At 44.7% G+C, this 18,706-nt stretch overlaps 1 protein-coding gene across 7 annotated transcripts in view; it reads left to right on the forward strand.

Annotated features, from left to right (window-relative positions):
• LOC135917632 (uncharacterized) overlaps nt 1-12,248 on the forward strand; it is a 39,044-nt gene extending 26,796 nt beyond the window's left edge. For 4 of the 7 annotated variants that reach the window (XM_070528201.1, XM_070528200.1, XM_070528199.1 and 1 more), the window contains exons 5-6: nt 3,039-3,150; nt 7,949-8,000. In XM_070528201.1, the coding sequence (XP_070384302.1) occupies nt 3,039-3,150; nt 7,949-7,985 (149 nt within the window). In that variant the 3' untranslated portion in view covers nt 7,986-8,000. Of the gene's footprint in view, nt 1-3,038; nt 3,151-4,597; nt 4,641-7,948; nt 8,001-12,151 lie in introns of those variants that run through there. The other 3 variants (XR_010569354.1, XM_065451202.1, XM_065451207.1) reach the window with 2 other exon arrangements.
• Nucleotides 12,249-18,706: the final 6,458 nt, after the last annotated feature.

The raw sequence follows: 18,706 nt of genomic DNA on the forward strand, positions 1-18,706 counted from the left end.
GTATAAAGAGGCTTCCGAAAATTACATGGCCTTACCTAAGGTATGGAAATTATCTGCAAAATACCATAACAAGCATGCTCATATCCGATCCGCCAAGATTCTGGCGCTCTGTAAATTCTGCGAACGACAGCACTCATCGACAGCTCTGGCAGTGCCATCCCTCGCGAAATATGCGGATCCGTACTTAATATCGTTTTGTTCACGCAATATTTCAGACAACCGAAGTGCTTCACTGCCAGAATTTTCATACTGGGAATACGCCATTATGCCTCCTGTAATGAGTCGTTCTGTCTGTGTTGAAAATGTAACTGACAAAACGTTCCTCTTAACCCGGCCGCGACGGAATTAACACAAAGTTTTTTTTAAAGCCACAATAATTGTGCATCCATCAATTATTTTGCCGAAGCTGTTCCAGCAGACATTCGACACGCCATCTCTCTCGGCTGAATGGAAGAACGGAAAGATCGGGATCCACTTTTCAAATCAGGTAACCAGCAATCACCAAAATATTACCGAAGCATTGCCCTCACAAGAACTCTTTATTGTCATCACTATTGCAGAACTGTCATAAACGAAGAGCGCTAATTGCGCTAAGCTCGCCAGTCATATTCATCACATATATGGACGCGCCACCGTTATACCTTGACCTGATTAGAATAAAAACGCAGGAAAGTAAAAGTTAAAAGGTGGCTCGTCCAGGTCTCGCGAAAAGCGCGAAGTCGAGATTGTGCCATAATATTTGTATTCCAAGAATGGGCCTGCGTTGTGGAATGCCGGAGACCTGGGACAGAGTGCCCTATTCTCTACCGGAGTTCGTACAACGGTATCGAGAACCGGTTCGAAGTGAGCAAACCATACTGGGACCGAGGTTACCACTACTGTATAGCCTACGCGTTAAAGACGAACTATACGCACAATTCAGAGTCAGGCTTATTTAGGGTTATCGGCGACAGTGCCCCCAATACACGAGACAAGGGCGTTTTTGCATTTGGCCTCCATCGAAATGCGGCCACCGTGGCCGGGATTCAATCCCGCGACCCCGTGCTTAGCAGCCCAACACCACAGCCACTAAGCAACCACGGCGGGTCCTAAAGAGGTGTTAGATGCACTTCGCCTGAGCTCTTTCGCACCTGTGTATGTTTCAACTTCGCGGCGCTGCTTTACAAGTGTGTAAGGTAGTTTGATTCCCATAGCTTTGAAATTCGTTGCATACCACAGGAACTCAGATAACATCCTGTAGTCTGCCTCGCGGTCGCAGGCAGCGCGGCCCGTGTACTTTTGACAAAATTCTGCACATGGCGCCACTCTAAGGACGTGGTGGGGAAACTTAAGAGGAAGCTTTAGCTCGGGTGCTCTTTTCTAAATGCACGTAAAAGGAGAATTCGTTTTTCTCGCCAACTACCGCGCCAAACTTGACGAGGTTCGTTGCATTTAAACGAAAAACCTAAAATCTAGTGACTGTTAGTTTCGAACTTTTGATTTGGGTCGTCAAATTTTTATCAAAAATCGGCAAAAATCACAAATTTTCAGAAAACGAAACTATCAGGTGTACAACTCCGTATCTCAGCAATAAGAAATGGTATCCCAATAATACGAATTGCATCTCATAGGACATCTAAAGCGGACAAAATTGATATCTTACATACGAATCTAAGAACAAACTTGGTAATGTGCAAATACAGTTTTTGCGAAACCCTAGTACACAACGTAACAAATTCGCGTAATATATAAATTGACATACAGAATTTGTTCGCTTTAAATGATCTAATGGATGCCGCTTACAGAACCGCTGCATCTATTCTTGACGGTGACGGATTTGTATATTCGTGCTTCTATTTTTTTCGAGCTTTCGAATTTTAAAAATGTTTTCAATAAAATTAAACCCCTGAATCGACATTCCGCTTCAAACTGTCACTAGAATTTGACGGTCTCTCTCAAATGCAGCAAATTTCATTATAATCGGTCTAGGGGTTGTCTCAGAAAAGCGTTTTTGCGTTTTACGCGTATTTGAATAGGCCGCGTAGAAGTTGGGCCCGAGCTAAAGCTTCCTCTTAAAGCTGATTTTAGAGTATGACGCTTGAGGCCGCATTGCACGCGCAGACGCATAAAAACGTACGGGTTAAGTCATCGCACACATTGCACTGTGGCTGACGCGTCATTTGCGGTCTGCAGTTCGCATAACCGAACGCGACGCAAACATCTACGGTGACGTCCTGCAAGGCCACTCGGCATGTCAAAGTCGCTTTCAAGGAGACCTCGGGAAATGTCAGAGCTGTCACAGTAGCCTATGCGCCCGGCGCGTAGTCCGAAAGATCGGTTGGTTCTTGACGAGCATGTATTTCCAACCTAATAAGTTATAACAATGTGTTTAGTGCTGCTAGTTGTCCTTGTTTATTTGAAGAAGATAGGCTGTTGTTGCTACTTTAGTGAGAAAGGATAGACGAACGGGTACAGCGCTGGCCGTTCTTAGAGAAATGCTTGATCAGTATTCATCATAATCAGCCTAATTTATGTCCACTGCAGGGTTATACACTGTAGCAGGATGCTTCATCGTATCGTGTCGACACGATCATGCGATCCCCACTGGGACGCAATCAGGAAGCAATGCAACTCGAACACATATACTCCTATGCATCTGTACGCGTGTCATTTTCTTTAGAATAGTGAGTTTTTTACAGGTAGTACATCCACAACGGCATTGCAGCGCGACAGCCAAAGCAACAGTGTGAACGAAAACATTGACGGAATTTTCAGGAGCATCACAACGCACAAAAAGTTAATGTATACAAGTCAAAGGAATACTAACATTAGTAGAGCAGTTGTCTTTCAATGTTTTACAACATGAGTGTATAGTATGCTGCAATGTATACCACCAGTTAGTGCGACTCTCCTTCTAAACGTTTGCTGTAACCATTATTGCACTAATTTTTTTCATTCCGCTTGCTAGTCAGCATCGATTTCTTGCTCGAAACGCTTTCCTCGTTTGAGTGGGTTGCCAGAACACCAGCGTAGCACGTGCTCTTCTAACGCACCCGCAGGAGAAGTGCCTTGCCTGTCGGGCAACCATAGGTGCGAGCAGTTCTGCATGCAGCATACGGGATATGGTGGAACTTGCTACGGACAAGCCTGCAAGTGCTTCGCCTTAAACAGGTATGCTAATCCTGATTTGCATATCGCGTTGTTGCATACAGTCTGCAGCACTCTTAGAAGGAAACTACACCTTAGCAGCTCCCGTTTAAGTACACATGAAGAGAGAAATCTTTTTTTTCTCTCGGCAACCACTGCACTGATATTGATTATGTTTGTTGTATCTAAACGAAGTCAAAATCTACCGGCATTGGAGAGTGGATCTTTATTTATCGCGTGCAAGTTCTCTCTAAGTCAAAATGAAAATTTCGGGACTTTGCAAATTTCACAAGACATGATAATTTAAATATCAAGACAAAAAGCCTTGAAAATCGCAATATTTAAGTAACTGAGAAATTGAATTTACAACTCTTGTCATTTGGCAATTATACCGTGTGTCCCAGTTAACTTGGACCAAGCTTTCAAAAAAAAAAAACCAGAGCTCTAGAGAAATTGTACCGGCTGCATAGTAGCGGCAGTCATGTGTACTTACAGCCAGTATTTTTCTCATCACGAAGTATTAATTATACCATTGTTTTTAATTACCGAGCTTTTTAATTAATGCTTGAATCGCAAACATGTCATTTACAAAATCGTACGGCACCCTAATTAACCTCCTAATCGAGCATATATTTCGTGCTGAAGTGTGCCTGGTTGATTTTTCCACGACAAAAAAAAAAACAAAAGCCCGGGAAACACGCGAAATATGAAATAGATGCGCGCGCGCTCGCCGCTACTCAAGCGCCTCTAAGCAACCTTTGAAAGATATACGGCTGCATTCGTTTATCGCCGCATCTTACAATGTTTCACCATGCAGGATGACTCGAGAGGTTTCGGGACCTAACTAGCGTGGTGCGATAAGCGTCAGCATCTGCGGGCGCAAGAATGTTGTGCTCGATCATGAGGCGCTCAGGATAGTTCTAACTTTCGCGTATCATGAAAAAAAAGCTGCAAAAGAAATTAAAACAATGTTTAAAAAACACAGTGCGCAAAATTACAGTCCCAAGTGGTGCGCCGTCACGGTTTCCCGGCTTTATGAGAAAATGTTTACGAGAGAATATGATGCCCTAAATCAAACTCCCGCTTCCTACAGTCGGTATACCTCAGCAAATTTTTTCTTACACGAAACAGATTTTATTCAAGTCGGATCAGCGTTTGACTATTCGTGCGTTTTTACACGTATTTGAATAAGGAAAGTTGATCCCCAGGGGAAACCACCTCTTCAATAGTGATTGAATGATGGTATTTTACTTCCCAAAGCGCCCACATGGGCTACGAAAGACGCCGTAGTGAAAGGCTCAGCATCGGTCTTGAGAATTTGAGGTTCTTTGAAGTGCGGCTCACTGGGCTCCATCGAGGAGAGAGAGAGATAAGAAAGACAGGGAGGTTAACCATATGCATGTTTCGGACTTGCTATCCTGCATAGGGGTGGAGAAAAATGCGCGTCAATTTATTTTTTTTTTCTACTCAGGGCATCCTAAAGAACCGTGTTCAAGAGCAAGCTTTGCCTCCGGGTAAACAAGCATTTCCCCTCTTCAAGTTACACGTGAAACGCAGAAATGCTCGCATTGTATAATGCGAGTTGAGCCGATCTGAATGAAATTTGTTGCACTTAAGAGAGAAAGCTGATCATCTACCGGCTTCGGGAGGCTGAGTTTCTTTATTTGAACGCCTCGAAATCATTGCGGAAAATGTCGGAAATAGCAAACCTGAAAAGATCGGCGAGTGCGTCGGAGTAAAGGTGTTCGTTTTATTTCAGCGCTTTAGACATTAATAAGAATAGATAGAGAAAGAAACGTTTATTGTACGAAACAGTGTCCCGAGCGAGGATGGGTATCACCCTAAGGTGGGAGGGCTCCTTAGTCCAGGAACCCTCTGGCTTCGACTGCCCTCTTGGCCCTGGCGACGAGTAATTGTCGTTGGTCTTTCAGGTCCCCGAGGGTTAGCTTGGCCTCCCACGTTTCGAATGGGTCGTTTGCTCGTTTTGCGTGCGTCTCTAAATAATAATAATAATATTCTGTGGGTTTTACGTGCCGAAACCATGATATTGTTACGGAAAGATGAAAAAAGAGGGAGGCAGAAGAAGATCGCGAGGCGCTGGCTGCTGCGCGTTGTTGTTGGTCAGCCATCTTAACTATACTCTGACTCATCTTGTGTGTATATCGTAAATACAGTCTTTCTGTGCTCCCAGCATCCCCGTAACAATATTATGGTGAGGCACGCCGTAGTGGGCGGGGGGGATCTCCGGAATAATTTTGACCACTTGAGGTTATTTAATGCGCAGTCAATGCCCGGTAAACGGGCGTCGTTGTATTTTGCCTGCATCACGTGACGCGCGGCCACCGCACCCGGAAAATGATCCCGCGCCCTCGTGTTTAGCGGCTCAACCCCATCGCTACTAAGGCCACTTAGTGGCCTTAGTAATTACTAAGCTACTACTAAGCTACTAAGGGCAACCATACTGAGCTACTAAGCTAGTGCCACTTTAGTGGTACCACGTTCTTTTGTAAGGTACGAAAGAACGTTCACGATGAAGGGGCTCGGTATTGTGCAAAAAAATAAGAAAGACAAAGAAAGAAAGGAAACCAAAAAAGGCGTGCTCCGTATTTCAAAAAGAAATATATCAAGCTGAGATTGCTCGCAAGAGCAAATTCCAGCCTATCGTCGTGCGGGACATTATTAGCGCAGGCTACCAACCGATGGCGAAATACCCTTAGAAACGAAGCGTTTGGTGATTTTTTTAGCCCGTATGTGGCATGCGCGGAGAATGTTTTCTATGCGACGCCCTTTTCGTGTGGCAGCTCAGGGGGTTGTCCAAATGGTTGGCTTCGCGAGCACGGTTACAAGGAACTTATGCACGGACAGTGCAAGGAACTTATGAAATAATTACCGAGGTTACGGTTGTCAGCCCGTTTCTTCTAAAGCTTGTTTGGTGATCTCCAAACATCAAAACCGGAGCACAAGGCGGATAATTGACGCTGCAGAAATTGAGCGCCTGAGAATACAATGTGTGAGTTCTGCATCGACAGGGTTCACGCAGAAAAAAAATACTTAAAAGCTATCGCAAGGTCCGCGGCCATAAATGGCTTCTCCCAGCCAGTATTGTGGGTGAATTTTTGTCCCCCCCCCCCTCTGGGTCAATTACAGTCCACTTGTTAGTTAAAAGCCCTTTCTTGACGATAACCGGAAGCACGTCATACCCTCTGGATGAATATCGTCCTGCCGATCGATAAAATTCTAATGGAAGTTTGCGGTTGTGCGTTTGTTTTCAAATGGTATGGTTTCCTAGTTTGTGCACAAGACATTCCGTCATGGATGACTAGACAGCCGTGGTGAACACTCAGACGTCCATATATAAGTGTATCAAAATAACAGACAGTACTCCTCTCCCCCTCTTTTTGTTTATTTGCAGCCGGGGCCGGTAATACCTACAGCTTAACCTACTGAGCTCTGCAGTCTATGACCATGGCGATTAATACCATATCACGATCAACGTGGTCTCTTCACTACCAGTGATTTATGTCGATAGTTCCTGCTCTCTCGCCGTTTCTGTGAATGACACATGCGGCTGGTCGGTTACAGTACGCCGTGTAGACCTATAATCATAAGATACAGCCCCACCGCGCTAACTTGCTCCATATTTTGGCGCCGGCACAAGCCTGTAGCAAGATATGGGCGTTACAGATTCGCTGCGCTTTTCAATAAACCCTCAGTTGGAAGTCAGCGCTTGTGTTCGTTCGTTCCTTTCTTTTTTTTTTTTCATCGGTCCGCCATTGCGCTATGTTTTTTATATGGATTATCAACTAGCCCGATCCCACACATTGTTAAAGACTGGTTGCAATAAATTCGGAAATCTCACGCTTGTGGTGAATTAGGTAGAATTCACTTCCCCACGCAGAGTATATAGCATGTCAGCGATGCCTGTATGCATCGGCTAAAATCTCTGCCTCTCATTAAACGGCTCTCTCTCTCTCTCTCTCTCTCTCTCTCGAAGCTTTCTTTTCACGTTACGGTAGACGTTGAAGCAAATAGTGTGCGATGATGAAAACGTGATATGATGATGGTAATGATGTAATGATATTGATGATTGTGCCTGCCTTTTTCTTTTAGCATAGTGAAAAAGAAACACTTTGCGTTTACCACTCCTCCATCCTTGCTAGAATTTCGCTGCAAGAACGGAGGTCATGGTCCAGATCGTTCAATATGACACTTGGCAAAGCTGTTTCCTTGTTTTCAAGGGGAGAAAATTGCACGGACCTAACGCACATGTTGGAATCTATGTGTAGTGAAGACTTCGTGAAGCGCTTAATTAAATTCCGTGAGTTTGCCCATTTCGTTGCTACGTCATTGGCGCAAAGCAAGATCGCACGCATGCGCTTTCGCGGACTCGTGCCATGCAATGTGACGAGTTGATTTGAGTTGAGGGGTTGTAGGCTACTGGTGGCATTAGCCTTGCAGTCGGTGCCGACAATTGCTCCACCAAAGCGACACTTAAAATAAATAAATTGGCGAAATCATACATAGACCTGACAATTACAAATAGTCACTCCTAAGGTCACCATGTGGAGGCCAAGTCCCGTGTCCTGCAGGTATTTTAAAAGAAGGCGAGAAACCTCCTTCCTACACAACTAGTTCCCGCGCGGGAAGACAATGTCCTGAAGAGAACTGTGGGGTATTCCTATCTTATTGAGGGACCCGAATAACACACTCCTTTCCGCGTTATGCGGAGTACAGCACATAAGGTAATGTTCTATGTCACCGCACACACCACACATTGAAAATAATGGAGACAACGGCAGGCCAGACTTATACATCCACGCAGGGGTACGAGCGGAGTCCCTGCGAATTCTGAGCAGTAAAGTGGCTTGGTTTCTTTTGATACCCTTGGTCACACATGGCTTGTGAGGTGAGCTTCACGAAAACTGAAGTGGCACAACACCACTTCTCTGAAGGGTTTGTTGTCCTCTTGAGGCACTTTTCTCAATGGGTCCCCAGGCAGCGCTCAATGGGCGAGGCTGTCCGCCATCTCGGTATCTATGATACCTATGTGCCAGGGCACCCATTGGGAACATATGGAGAAGCCTTTGATATGGAGATTGTACACCGAGCGTAGGGAGCTAAGACATAACGCATCAGTAGGGAATCCGCGCTTTAACCTTTGAAGGGCAGATTTTGAGTCTGTAAGAATGGCAACAGGTTGAGGCGTACAAAACCATAGCTCCTTTCGAGCTGCCTCAATGGGGATGCTTTCGGCCGTTGTGGAGGACACGACTGCAGTGAAGCGAACAGACCAATCATACCTCAAAGAGGGAATGTGAAAATCAGCTGCACTAGATCCTCTGACCTTGTCCACAAAGCCATCAGTAAAAATTTGAAGATGACGTGCATATTCAGTCTCAAGATGTTACAGTACGAGCGAACGCGTTGCCGCCAAAGGAGAACTCCGCTTAGTGCGAACGTGAAAAATTGTCAACGAACAATCGAGGCTCGCGAATGACCAAGGTGGTTTCAACCTCTTAGTTCGAACTCTAGCGTCAAGACCTAGGTACCCAAGAGTATTAGGGGCCAAGTACGCTCGGGACTCAGATCTCTTTTGAAGGCGCTGTAGAAGGGCTCGCCCGGCTACCGTCTGTTTGAGGCGGCCAATTGGCATCGATAACCTTTGTGAAGCGACTAGGGTAAGAGGTCTTCATAAAGTACTTCATTCTTAGGAGCAGTCTGAGGAACGCCAAGAGCCCTCATTAGGCCCTTTCTGTGCAAAACCTCAAGTCGTTCTAGCTGTGATAGCGAGGGAGAAATTAAAGGGAGCTGGTACATTATTCGACTCGTCACCAGTGCATCGTGTAGCCTGATCATTGAAGAAGGGTGATTTCTCCATTGCTCACTTGCAACTCTATGGATCACATTGAGACGCGAAGATAGTGATGTCACAATCGAGTCCACAGCTCGTCGCCACTGTAGCCGGTAGTCAATAATGACGCCCAAAAAGCGCTTGTGCTTCAATTGACGAAGGCAAGATTGATCAAGGTCTATCTTCAGCCGCGCATACCGTCATCTTTTACCTGAAAATGTGATGAAGTCAGATTTTTCTACCGAGGGAGTCAACCCAGCACCTTGAAGGTAATTGGGAACTGAAAGTAATGCCTGTCGAGCTATCAGAGCTAAACGATTGTGTTGATATCCAGTTAACCAAAGACAAATATCGTCCGCATATATCGACATATGGGCATGCCTGCAATGTTTTTGTACTGCAACGGGAAGAACAGCCATTACAACATTAAAGAGTGTTGGGGAAAGAACACTTCTATGAGGTACAACTCGCGATACCGCCCTTTCGGTGCTTATGGTATTTCCCAACAGCACTTGAATTTTACGATGACTGATGAATGAGCGAATGAATCACAGAAGGTAGCCCTGTACGCCTATGGCCTGCAAACTGTTTAGTATTGAGCTCTGAAGGACGCTAACATAAGCCTTTGATACGTCCAGGAAAATAGATAACGTTGTAAGGCCGAAAGCTCTATGATGTTTAACGTGGCTTATCAAGTCCAAGACGCTATCTTGCGCGCTTAAACCTGTGCGGAATCCAGTCATGCATATTGGCAGAGCCCTTCTATCTTCGAGCCACCAAGAGAAACGCTTACTTGTCAGCTTCTCCATGAGCTTAGCCACACTCGACGTCATTGATACAGGACGATACGAGGCCAAGTCTGTAATTTCTTTGCCGGGCTTCAGCACGGGGACAACACAAGCCACCTTCCATGAAGGAGGAACGTCGCTAGTCTCCCACACTTGATTGCGATAGCTCAGGAGCATCTTCCGGTGTTCCAGAGGTAGGTTCTGCATCATCTGGTTGGTAATGCTCTCAGGACCTGGTGCACATCGACGCCGCAGGCTGCTGAGTGCTGTCTGTAGCTCTCGAAGTGTGAACGGGGCGTCAATAACAGACGTAGATGTTTCAGGCAGAGCGCAGGGATGAATTCCTGAACTTACATCTGCAAATTCATCTGCAAATTCCTCTGCCAAGCACGCGAGAGGTTTCTGCTTACGCAGTGCAAGCGCTTCAAAAGGCTTACTAGGACGAGAATCACCAGCAAGACTGCCAATGACTCGCCAAATTCTCGTCATTGGTGAGAAAACAGTCAAGCTGGCACAGCGGGACACCCACTGCGTCCTACAGAGCTTGTTCGTATGTCGTCGAATGGCAGAGTTAAGCCTATTGAAGGTCGTCTTCAAGGATCTGTCGTCTTTCTTCCGCATCAGTTGTCAAAGGTTCCCGAGTTTTAAATCCGGAGTCGGAAAATGATTAGGCAGCTTCACCGCCGTGGTGGCAGCCATCTTACCAGAAATCATTTTGTCTATCACATCACCAGAAACACAGGCAAGTTTCTCCCTGTATTTGTCCCAATTAACAACATGGCTAATTTTAGAGCCGCGCATATGGAAGTCGGCAGTAAACCGTAAAATTGGATAGTGATCACTTCCCATGCGGTCAGGAGCAGTTGACCACTTCACACGGACGCCAGGTGAATGCAAGGTTAGGTCTATATATGTTGCTGAGGCTGGAGGCCGGAAGAAAGTGGGACTTCCGTCATTGGCCACGCAAGCGTCCAAACTGTCGATAACTTCTACAAGTTTGCGTTCGCAGGAATCTGTGTTCCTGTCACCCCAAACATAGTGATGGGCGTTGAAGTCGCCGCAGATAATTCAGGGCGCTGGGCAATGGTCACAAAGCTGCTGGAGAAACAAATCCATTGCTACCTTCTTCCGCGGAGACACGTATAGGATGCAACAGATAGAGTTCGGAAGCCGAGCCGTATCCTCACAGCCGCTACCTCAATAGTATCGGCGCAAAGATCGGTGACGTTCAAAGCCTCATGAGGAATCTCTCTTCGTATGTAAAGGGCGGCACTTCATGCGGGAAATGACTTTATGCTGCAATTCTTGTGGGCGACATATCCAGTCAAAGATCTCCCGCTTTGTAGGCCAGCCCCCGAGAGGGCCATTACTGGAACACAAGTTTCTTTCAAAAATAACTTCAGTTATGTTAATCGACTTATAATCCCAGCGCAGTTCCATTGCATAATAAACGTCACTTTTCGGTGATTTTTAGTTGCACGAGGTTGAAGAAAACTAGCCATAATATAGGGTAAAGTTCGCTGCGAAGGCAGTAATCATGGACTCAAAGGAAAGAACGAGCTGTAGAAAGTTCTTTAGGGTGCCAGTCTGCATCACTTGAACATATGAACGCAGGACTTCAAACAAAACTCGCAGAAGGTCGGATAGATCCCGATTTTCGAGCTCCTTATTTTGCTGTACGCACTGCCTCACAACTTCAACAAAAGATGCAGACTGGGACCCACTCTTGGCCACTGCAGCAGGTTTCCTCACCTCTTTTGAGGCAAGGGAATGTGCTCCATGTCGTCGAGTCTGGCTGTGATCTGGTCGCTGAGGAACTTGGACACTTTTTGCTGAAGCAGATCGAACAAGCGACTCACCCACAGAGGACTTTGCCGTCTTGCTAGGGTCAGGTGTGCTTGTGTTTCCACATTCCTTCTTATTTGTTTTGAACGTACTAGCCGCTTGCTGGCCAGTTACCTTCGTCTAGGCCTCTCGCCGCAAGTGATGATCAAAACAGGACGGTTATGATGTCCGCACGTCTCCGTATAAGCCCGGCCTTCGAGATTCATTTCCGCTGCTCGCAGAGGGGGGGGGGGGGGGGGATGTGCTGATCACGAGGGCACGGACGAAAGCAAAATTGCATATTCTTTCTTAGCAGACCAGAGGCCAGGCAAGTATAACGGTGCCAAATTCTATATTTAAAAGATCCGGACCATAAAATGCGATCTTACTGCGCAATTTGAGCAAGAACTGAACAACGATACGCGAGAAATATTTTCCTTTTTTTTTCTATGATTATAAGAAAAAATAAAACGCCGGCCTTTGTAGAAGCATTCGTTCGCATGTCGCTGTTGACATACCGTTAGTTACTTGTTTTGTTTTACCACACCTTTCCTTTTTCTAGGCGATGACAACGGCAGCATAGCCTGGAGGCCCCCATTCAAGAGCTCCCGGACGTTAAGGCTCGTAAAAAAAAATAATAAAGGCGCTCCACGCTTGCAGGCGTCGTGTTCACTGAGACGTGTACGGGCACCTGTACGTCAAGTAGTCGACCGATGAGCGCATATACATATGAGAGTATGCATCCGCGCGCAACAGCTGTTTTGTCGACATCGAGCAGCCGTATGCAACGAAAAGAAACACTGCGTGCTGCCAGTTCTTTTCTCACAAATATGCCGCTTTCTTGAACTTTAGAACAATTTTCTTCGATAGCGTCCGATTATTTAGACGACTTAAAACAGGCAAACAAACAAACAGGCTAATTAACGAACTATATAACTATGCAGATAAATATATCATGAGAAGACAACAAAGACAACAAGGTCAACATAGGGAAAATTACTTGTACTTATTATATTGAATTAAAGAAATGATAAATAGCGAAGGCAATGCAAGTGGATAAAAAACAACTTGCCGCAGACGGTGAACGATCCCATGATCTAGATAGATAGATAGATAGATAGATAGATAGATAGATAGATAGATAGATAGATAGATAGATAGATAGATAGATAGATAGATAGATAGATAGATAGATAGATAGATAGATAGATAGATAGATAGATAGATAGATAGATAGATAGATAGATAGATAGATAGATAGATAGATAGATAGATAGATAGATAGATAGATAGATAGATAGATAGATAGATAGATAGATAGATAGATAGATAGATAGATAGATAGATAGATAGATAGATAGATAGATAGATAGATAGATAGATAGATAGATAGATAGATAGATAGATAGATAGATAGATAGATAGATAGATAGATAGATAGATAGATAGATAGATAGATAGATAGATAGATAGATAGATAGATAGATAGATAGATAGATAGATAGATAGATAGATAGATAGATAGATAGATAGATAGATAGATAGAATGTGCTTAACGCTTACAGGAATCCACCGAAAGTGCGCTATGAGAAATATTGATTGACGAAGTAACAGAGAGATACGTCTACTGTGAAGCAGTGTAGCCTTTTCCTACTTCGATGGCGAAGTTCCTGTGGAATGCGTTTTAAAACATGACTAATATGCATTTTACTACATAAAGCTAGCCGCGAAGGAGTTACCTTATGTAAGAAAAATGGGTTAAACGTTTATTTACCTTTTTTAATGCGAATAGCATTCCTCGCATTGTGAGACCAGCTTGCCTTCCGTCTCCGTAGCTATTCCACCAAGAACATGGGTTGATCCCGGATATAAATGCAGTCTATAAATGTGAGTCGATCCCCGAGGTAGTGCATCCTAAAGTGTGCGCCGTTCACGCTGGTGTGGGCCACTGGATATGCGCGCCATTGGCTATGCGCCGCTCTTCAGTGAACCTCTCTGACGTCAACTTGGGCACTTGTGTATACACGCGCCACTGGGTAGGCGCGGACTTCACGGCGGCGCCGCCAGAGAGCGCAACGTGTCCAGAAGGGAAGCGCGAGAGAGGAGCACAGACGCAGTACATGATGCGTTTCAGCTATTCGCATGTTTGAATAGCAATCGTAGATTAGTTCTCTCCTTATTTTTTTTATTCCGCACATTCTGCACTGACAATTTCAATTTCGGCCCTGTGTTTTCGTGAACGTGTGGGTGAAAAATGTACGTGCATAGGTAAATTTCACGGACAACATTACAGCACATTTTTTTGTCTATAAACAATAGATAATACCGATACAACTAAAGAAAAGCCGCTGGGTGGTGTAACACTGCTGAGGAACAAAGTAGTCTCAAGTACCCTCACGTCGCAATGTACACGCAGGACTGAAAGAACTATAGGAGGGGGCGTCAAGGGATAAAATTGAAGGCATAAAATGTCGTACCAACGCGTGATCATCTCGCTGTAAGTTCTTGTGTACTCCAAAGCCACGCTCTTCCGAAAGGACAACAGGTCCAACAGCAACGCGAACACTGCCACACTGGGACGCTGCGACGCAAAGACAATAAACGTATGCGTTGCGATAGGCAAATGAGGTATCACAAGCCTCTAATGGGACAAAATGTACACAGATCGATTGGGAAATTACTTGAGCAAGTCGAATAACGCCTACCATCGAGTAAAACCTACCAGGCACCAAGCAGACGGCGCCGAATTTGTCAAGCCTAACGTCACGCACAGGGCCGAGCTTTAATGCAATAGACATCCTTAGGATGCTTCACGCACTTTCCAGTATCTGCAGGGATCCTTCTCCCGCGCCTGTTTCGAGCACTGGGTAATCTGTGGGCTTCGGGCTGCTGTGCTAAAGAAACCATGTTTGAAACCAGCCTATCGCCATGTTTTAATGCCATGAGCGTTCTTTGTGAACTTCACCCATTTTTCGATATGTATGCTTTTTTCTGTGTGTGACCTCTTCCCCGCGAACTTGGGTCACTCTGTTTGTGACACTGGGTATGTGTCGCTTTTCAATGGACATATTTCACGCCCACGTGGGTCGCTGGGTGTGCGCCCCTGGGAACGGGTCGCCGCCGTTATTTCAGTGCTAATTGCATTAACGTCGACAGTCCGTCTGAGATGGTTTCTGCCGGAGCTTTTCTTATCAAGATGGCAGCGAAGGGCGCGGCATCACGCAGACCTGGCTTGCGAATGCTCGCCGCGGGACGTACTGCTAGTCTGTCTTTCCTACATGGCCCTACAACACATTGACTGCCCCACATGAATATCACCAGGCTTCACCTCCCTCTGACCCTCTCCCCCATGCTTGGCGTCCATATATGTGTTCCGCGAAAGGAAGAGGAGGCCTGGGTCCCGTTCCTTGGGTGGAGATGAATGCTAGTTAACATGTTGTGTCAGCTAGGCATTCTCAATGCAATTAGCATTATTTGGGTGCCTCACACACTTTCGGGGACTTCCTTTCTGCGTGCCTGTCTTTCTGTATGCCTGTCTGCGGGCGTCTCTAGCCATTTTCCCCCCAACTCGTGCTACTGGGTAGTCCATGGTCTAATGGTTTGAACCTCGGGCTAGTGAGTGAGTGAGGAAGTGGAGCAGATCATTTGTCGAGCGCTAATAAACCTATGGCTGAGCAGCTAATTAAATTGCTGTCGAGGTTTCCTCAAATTTAAGTTGCTGCATGCATGTATCTATTTATGCGAGATAAGGTTTCATTAAATGTTGGGTCTTAGCATGTTTTAATGACTAAACCCTTCTTCAGTTCGCTCATAGTCTGAAAGTAATTCGCTGCAGCAAACCTTACATTACGACAAATTAAGAAATAACTGCTTTTTCCGTTTACTCCATTACTCTCAGTGTCGTGTACTAGGACAGTCATTAAACACCTTTCACCTGCTTATCACGGACAGCAAGGATAAAAGTGAAGCGTGTTTAGAATATAACCTTCATGCGACCGTTTTCATTTACTGGTACAAGAATGAAGCAAGACCCAGCATGTTTAGATATTCGAAGCTACTTCTTTTTACACGTTTTTACTCGAATCAATTGGAAAATTTACGGGTTCGAGCTCTAGTGATGTGATCGGTAATTACGTAGCATGAACAACAAAATTGTTTATTTATTTTTTTTTGCCCTCAAGGTAAAACCGCCAAGAAATTATGACATTCAAGAAGCTTACATTCAATACGTTACTCCCATATTTTTTTCTTTTCTTTTTTGCAAACACGCTGTTGCTCCTTAACTGTAGATGAGTGGTAAGGCAAACTTCATTTCAGGTTAGCTATCCCAGTATTGCAAAGAAGTGCCAACGTGGGCCGGTTGGTAAATCTTTGAGCTAAACAAAGCAACAGCGCACGATGCAAGACGACAGAGAAGATGGGAAAACTAAGCGCTCGCTTTTAAGCAAATTCCTATCGAGCACAACACAATAACAAACATGTAACAAAGATAAAGGCAGAAGAGCAGCAAACAACTGTGTGATCTACGGTGCAAAGCACGAGGCAGATAGATACAAGCAAACAATACATGTAAGCAAACACTTTTAAGAACAAAACGGGCGCAATCATATATGCGTGGAAGAAGCACGATTTATTTGGAGAGAAGCTTCACCCACTCCCACACACGTTGCCTTTTACATAGATACAGAAAGCTTGGTATACGTCGCGTACACACTAAGTCCTGATAACGCCTTACCATTGGACCTTAGTGCTTATCCTAGGACACACTTGAGAAATTGAGGCTGCTCATTTGAGGTACATATAACACGCACATACAGCAGACACAATAGAACATGCACATAATGCAAAGGTAAATATGAATCTTAAAAATGAACATTTTAGTTTATCCGAGAGGCATTCCATGCGCCTACGCGTTAAGGGATAGGAGCTTTTCATACCTATACTGTCCAATAAAAGAAACACTGTTATATAAAAGTATGTGAATTTCATATCATCGAAATATAGTCCTGTAAGCAAACACTGAATGGAAATAAAGCTGGGGATACTCTGCAAATGAAATAACATAATTAGGGTGCTGTCCACAAGGAAGCCCCGAATGTGCAGTGAGGAGATGTGGTGGCGTCATCTGTTTATCTGTTCTCGGCAAATGCAAGCAGGCAAATTTTAAAACGATAAAAAAAAAAATCCGTGGATACTAGGTTGGATAAGAGGAAACACTGAAACTAGAAAGCCTGTGTGAAAAAAAATGTTCGAAAACTTTAAATCAGAATACTCTCATGCGAGTAAATATTCCGTTTCAAATATTTTTGCTGTACTGAAACAACAAACGTTAATTTTTTTTTCAATTTTTCAATCTATTAGATCGTACTTGGTGACCCCCATCAACCCGTGATTCTCATGTAAGACATGGCAAGACTGTGCAAACCAGCTATTATGTCGTGCGGAATGGCGTTAATTGGTCATTTGAACGCGGCGGTTTCATCCGAGTGTGTTTTTTTTTTCCTTGCGCGTTTGTTCAAAGTGTATCGTGCGCTTCGCTTCAAATTTTGCGTAACCTTAGCGCACCGCATTCATTCGCGAAACGTGTAAGTGCAGGTTTTTTCCTTATTGTGCGAGTTCCCGCTGCGGCATCTGATGCGCTGTGTCTCGGCGAGACGATAAATGCAGAACGCTCCGCGAAGAAACTTCGCGTTATGTTTGTTCACTCCCCGTAGCAAAAGCTCTGAGTGTTCGACGAGCAGCAAATTTAGTAAATCGACTATTTTCTAAATTATAATGTGGGACAATATTGCCTTGTCTGATAACTGTTGGATATGAATACATGGTGTCGCAAGGCATTGCGAATAGTTCTGTTCAAAGATTTCGTATATATGTTGCTATATATTACGACTGTGTGCTGGTCATAGTGCATTCCACCCGTTGAAACATGTTTTATTTGACCAAATGGTTGCAATACAGTTAACAAATAGAAGTGAAGTTGCTTTTGAAACCTCCGCGGCACTATAATTTATTTCCGTCCCATTCGCTCACCTTCCCAAGGAACCTACTGCAGCAATGGGCGTCAATAACAGCCTAATTATGTTCACATTAAGACACGCGCCACTCCTATATTTTAATGACACGTTAGTGCTTCAGCTGAGGTGAGTCCTATACTCGCCTTTGCCTCAAAAGAAAAATAATGGCTGTCGTAGCAGTCCAAGTGCCGCACGATAAAAAAATTCAAGGATTCGCGCAAAGCAGCATAAGATCTTAACGTCACTGCCATTTCTTGTTGCGAAGACCCTTATTTCTATTTTGAATTTTTTTATTTTTGTTAATTGTCCCCGCGATACGTAGATGGCGACGGTTGTAACTAGCCGCCATTCTCTTGACATGTGGTCTTTATGGAAGCTTCGCTACCAGTTTATATATACTTTGGTTTATGTTGAAAATAGCGACGCAGAGTTGATCTGGCACTACAATGGGCATTACGTAGCGTCGAAGGCGCCGTCTTAATTATCCAATAATAGAAATCGGTGCTTTGTTAGTTGTATTGTTTATTTCTTGCACTTTGTCCTTGAATTAAGTGTTAATTACACGACACATGCCCCCAGCTGATGCATTACGGGAAACATCAAGCTTATCGCTAATCCATAGACACTTGTGCGGTCGCAAGCAACTGCCGCTGTCAAAACAAGGAGATCGCACAGCGACTGAAAGATTCAAGGTGTGTCTGAAGGTTGGGAAAGGGCCAGGCAAGACCCCTCCGCAGGCGCGGAAGTGGCTCGGCTAATGAGGTTCTGCGCGAGGTTCTAAAAAGAAAAGGAAGAAGAAGAAACAAGACACCGATGACACCTCCGTAAGCGGCGTACCGCTTAACGCTTCTATATTCTACGTCCAGATCCTTCGGTCATAGTAACTGGAGTACAAACTTCTCATAAGTTGTCTGTGTCCTTCTCCTCGTCCTGTTGTTTAGCGCTGTTTTCACTGCTCATAATCATGAACCAGTCAGCCCAAATGCGTACTCTTCTACAGACTTCGGGGCTAGTTGGTTTGATAGAGTTGTTGGGACCATAGCACTTAGGTGACGTGGACAACTCAAATAACGTTTGCGGTCATTTTCGTTCATCCTAGTGCG

Source organism: Dermacentor albipictus, chromosome 10 (assembly GCF_038994185.2).
Source record: "Dermacentor albipictus isolate Rhodes 1998 colony chromosome 10, USDA_Dalb.pri_finalv2, whole genome shotgun sequence".
NCBI lineage: Eukaryota > Metazoa > Arthropoda > Arachnida > Ixodida > Ixodidae > Dermacentor > Dermacentor albipictus.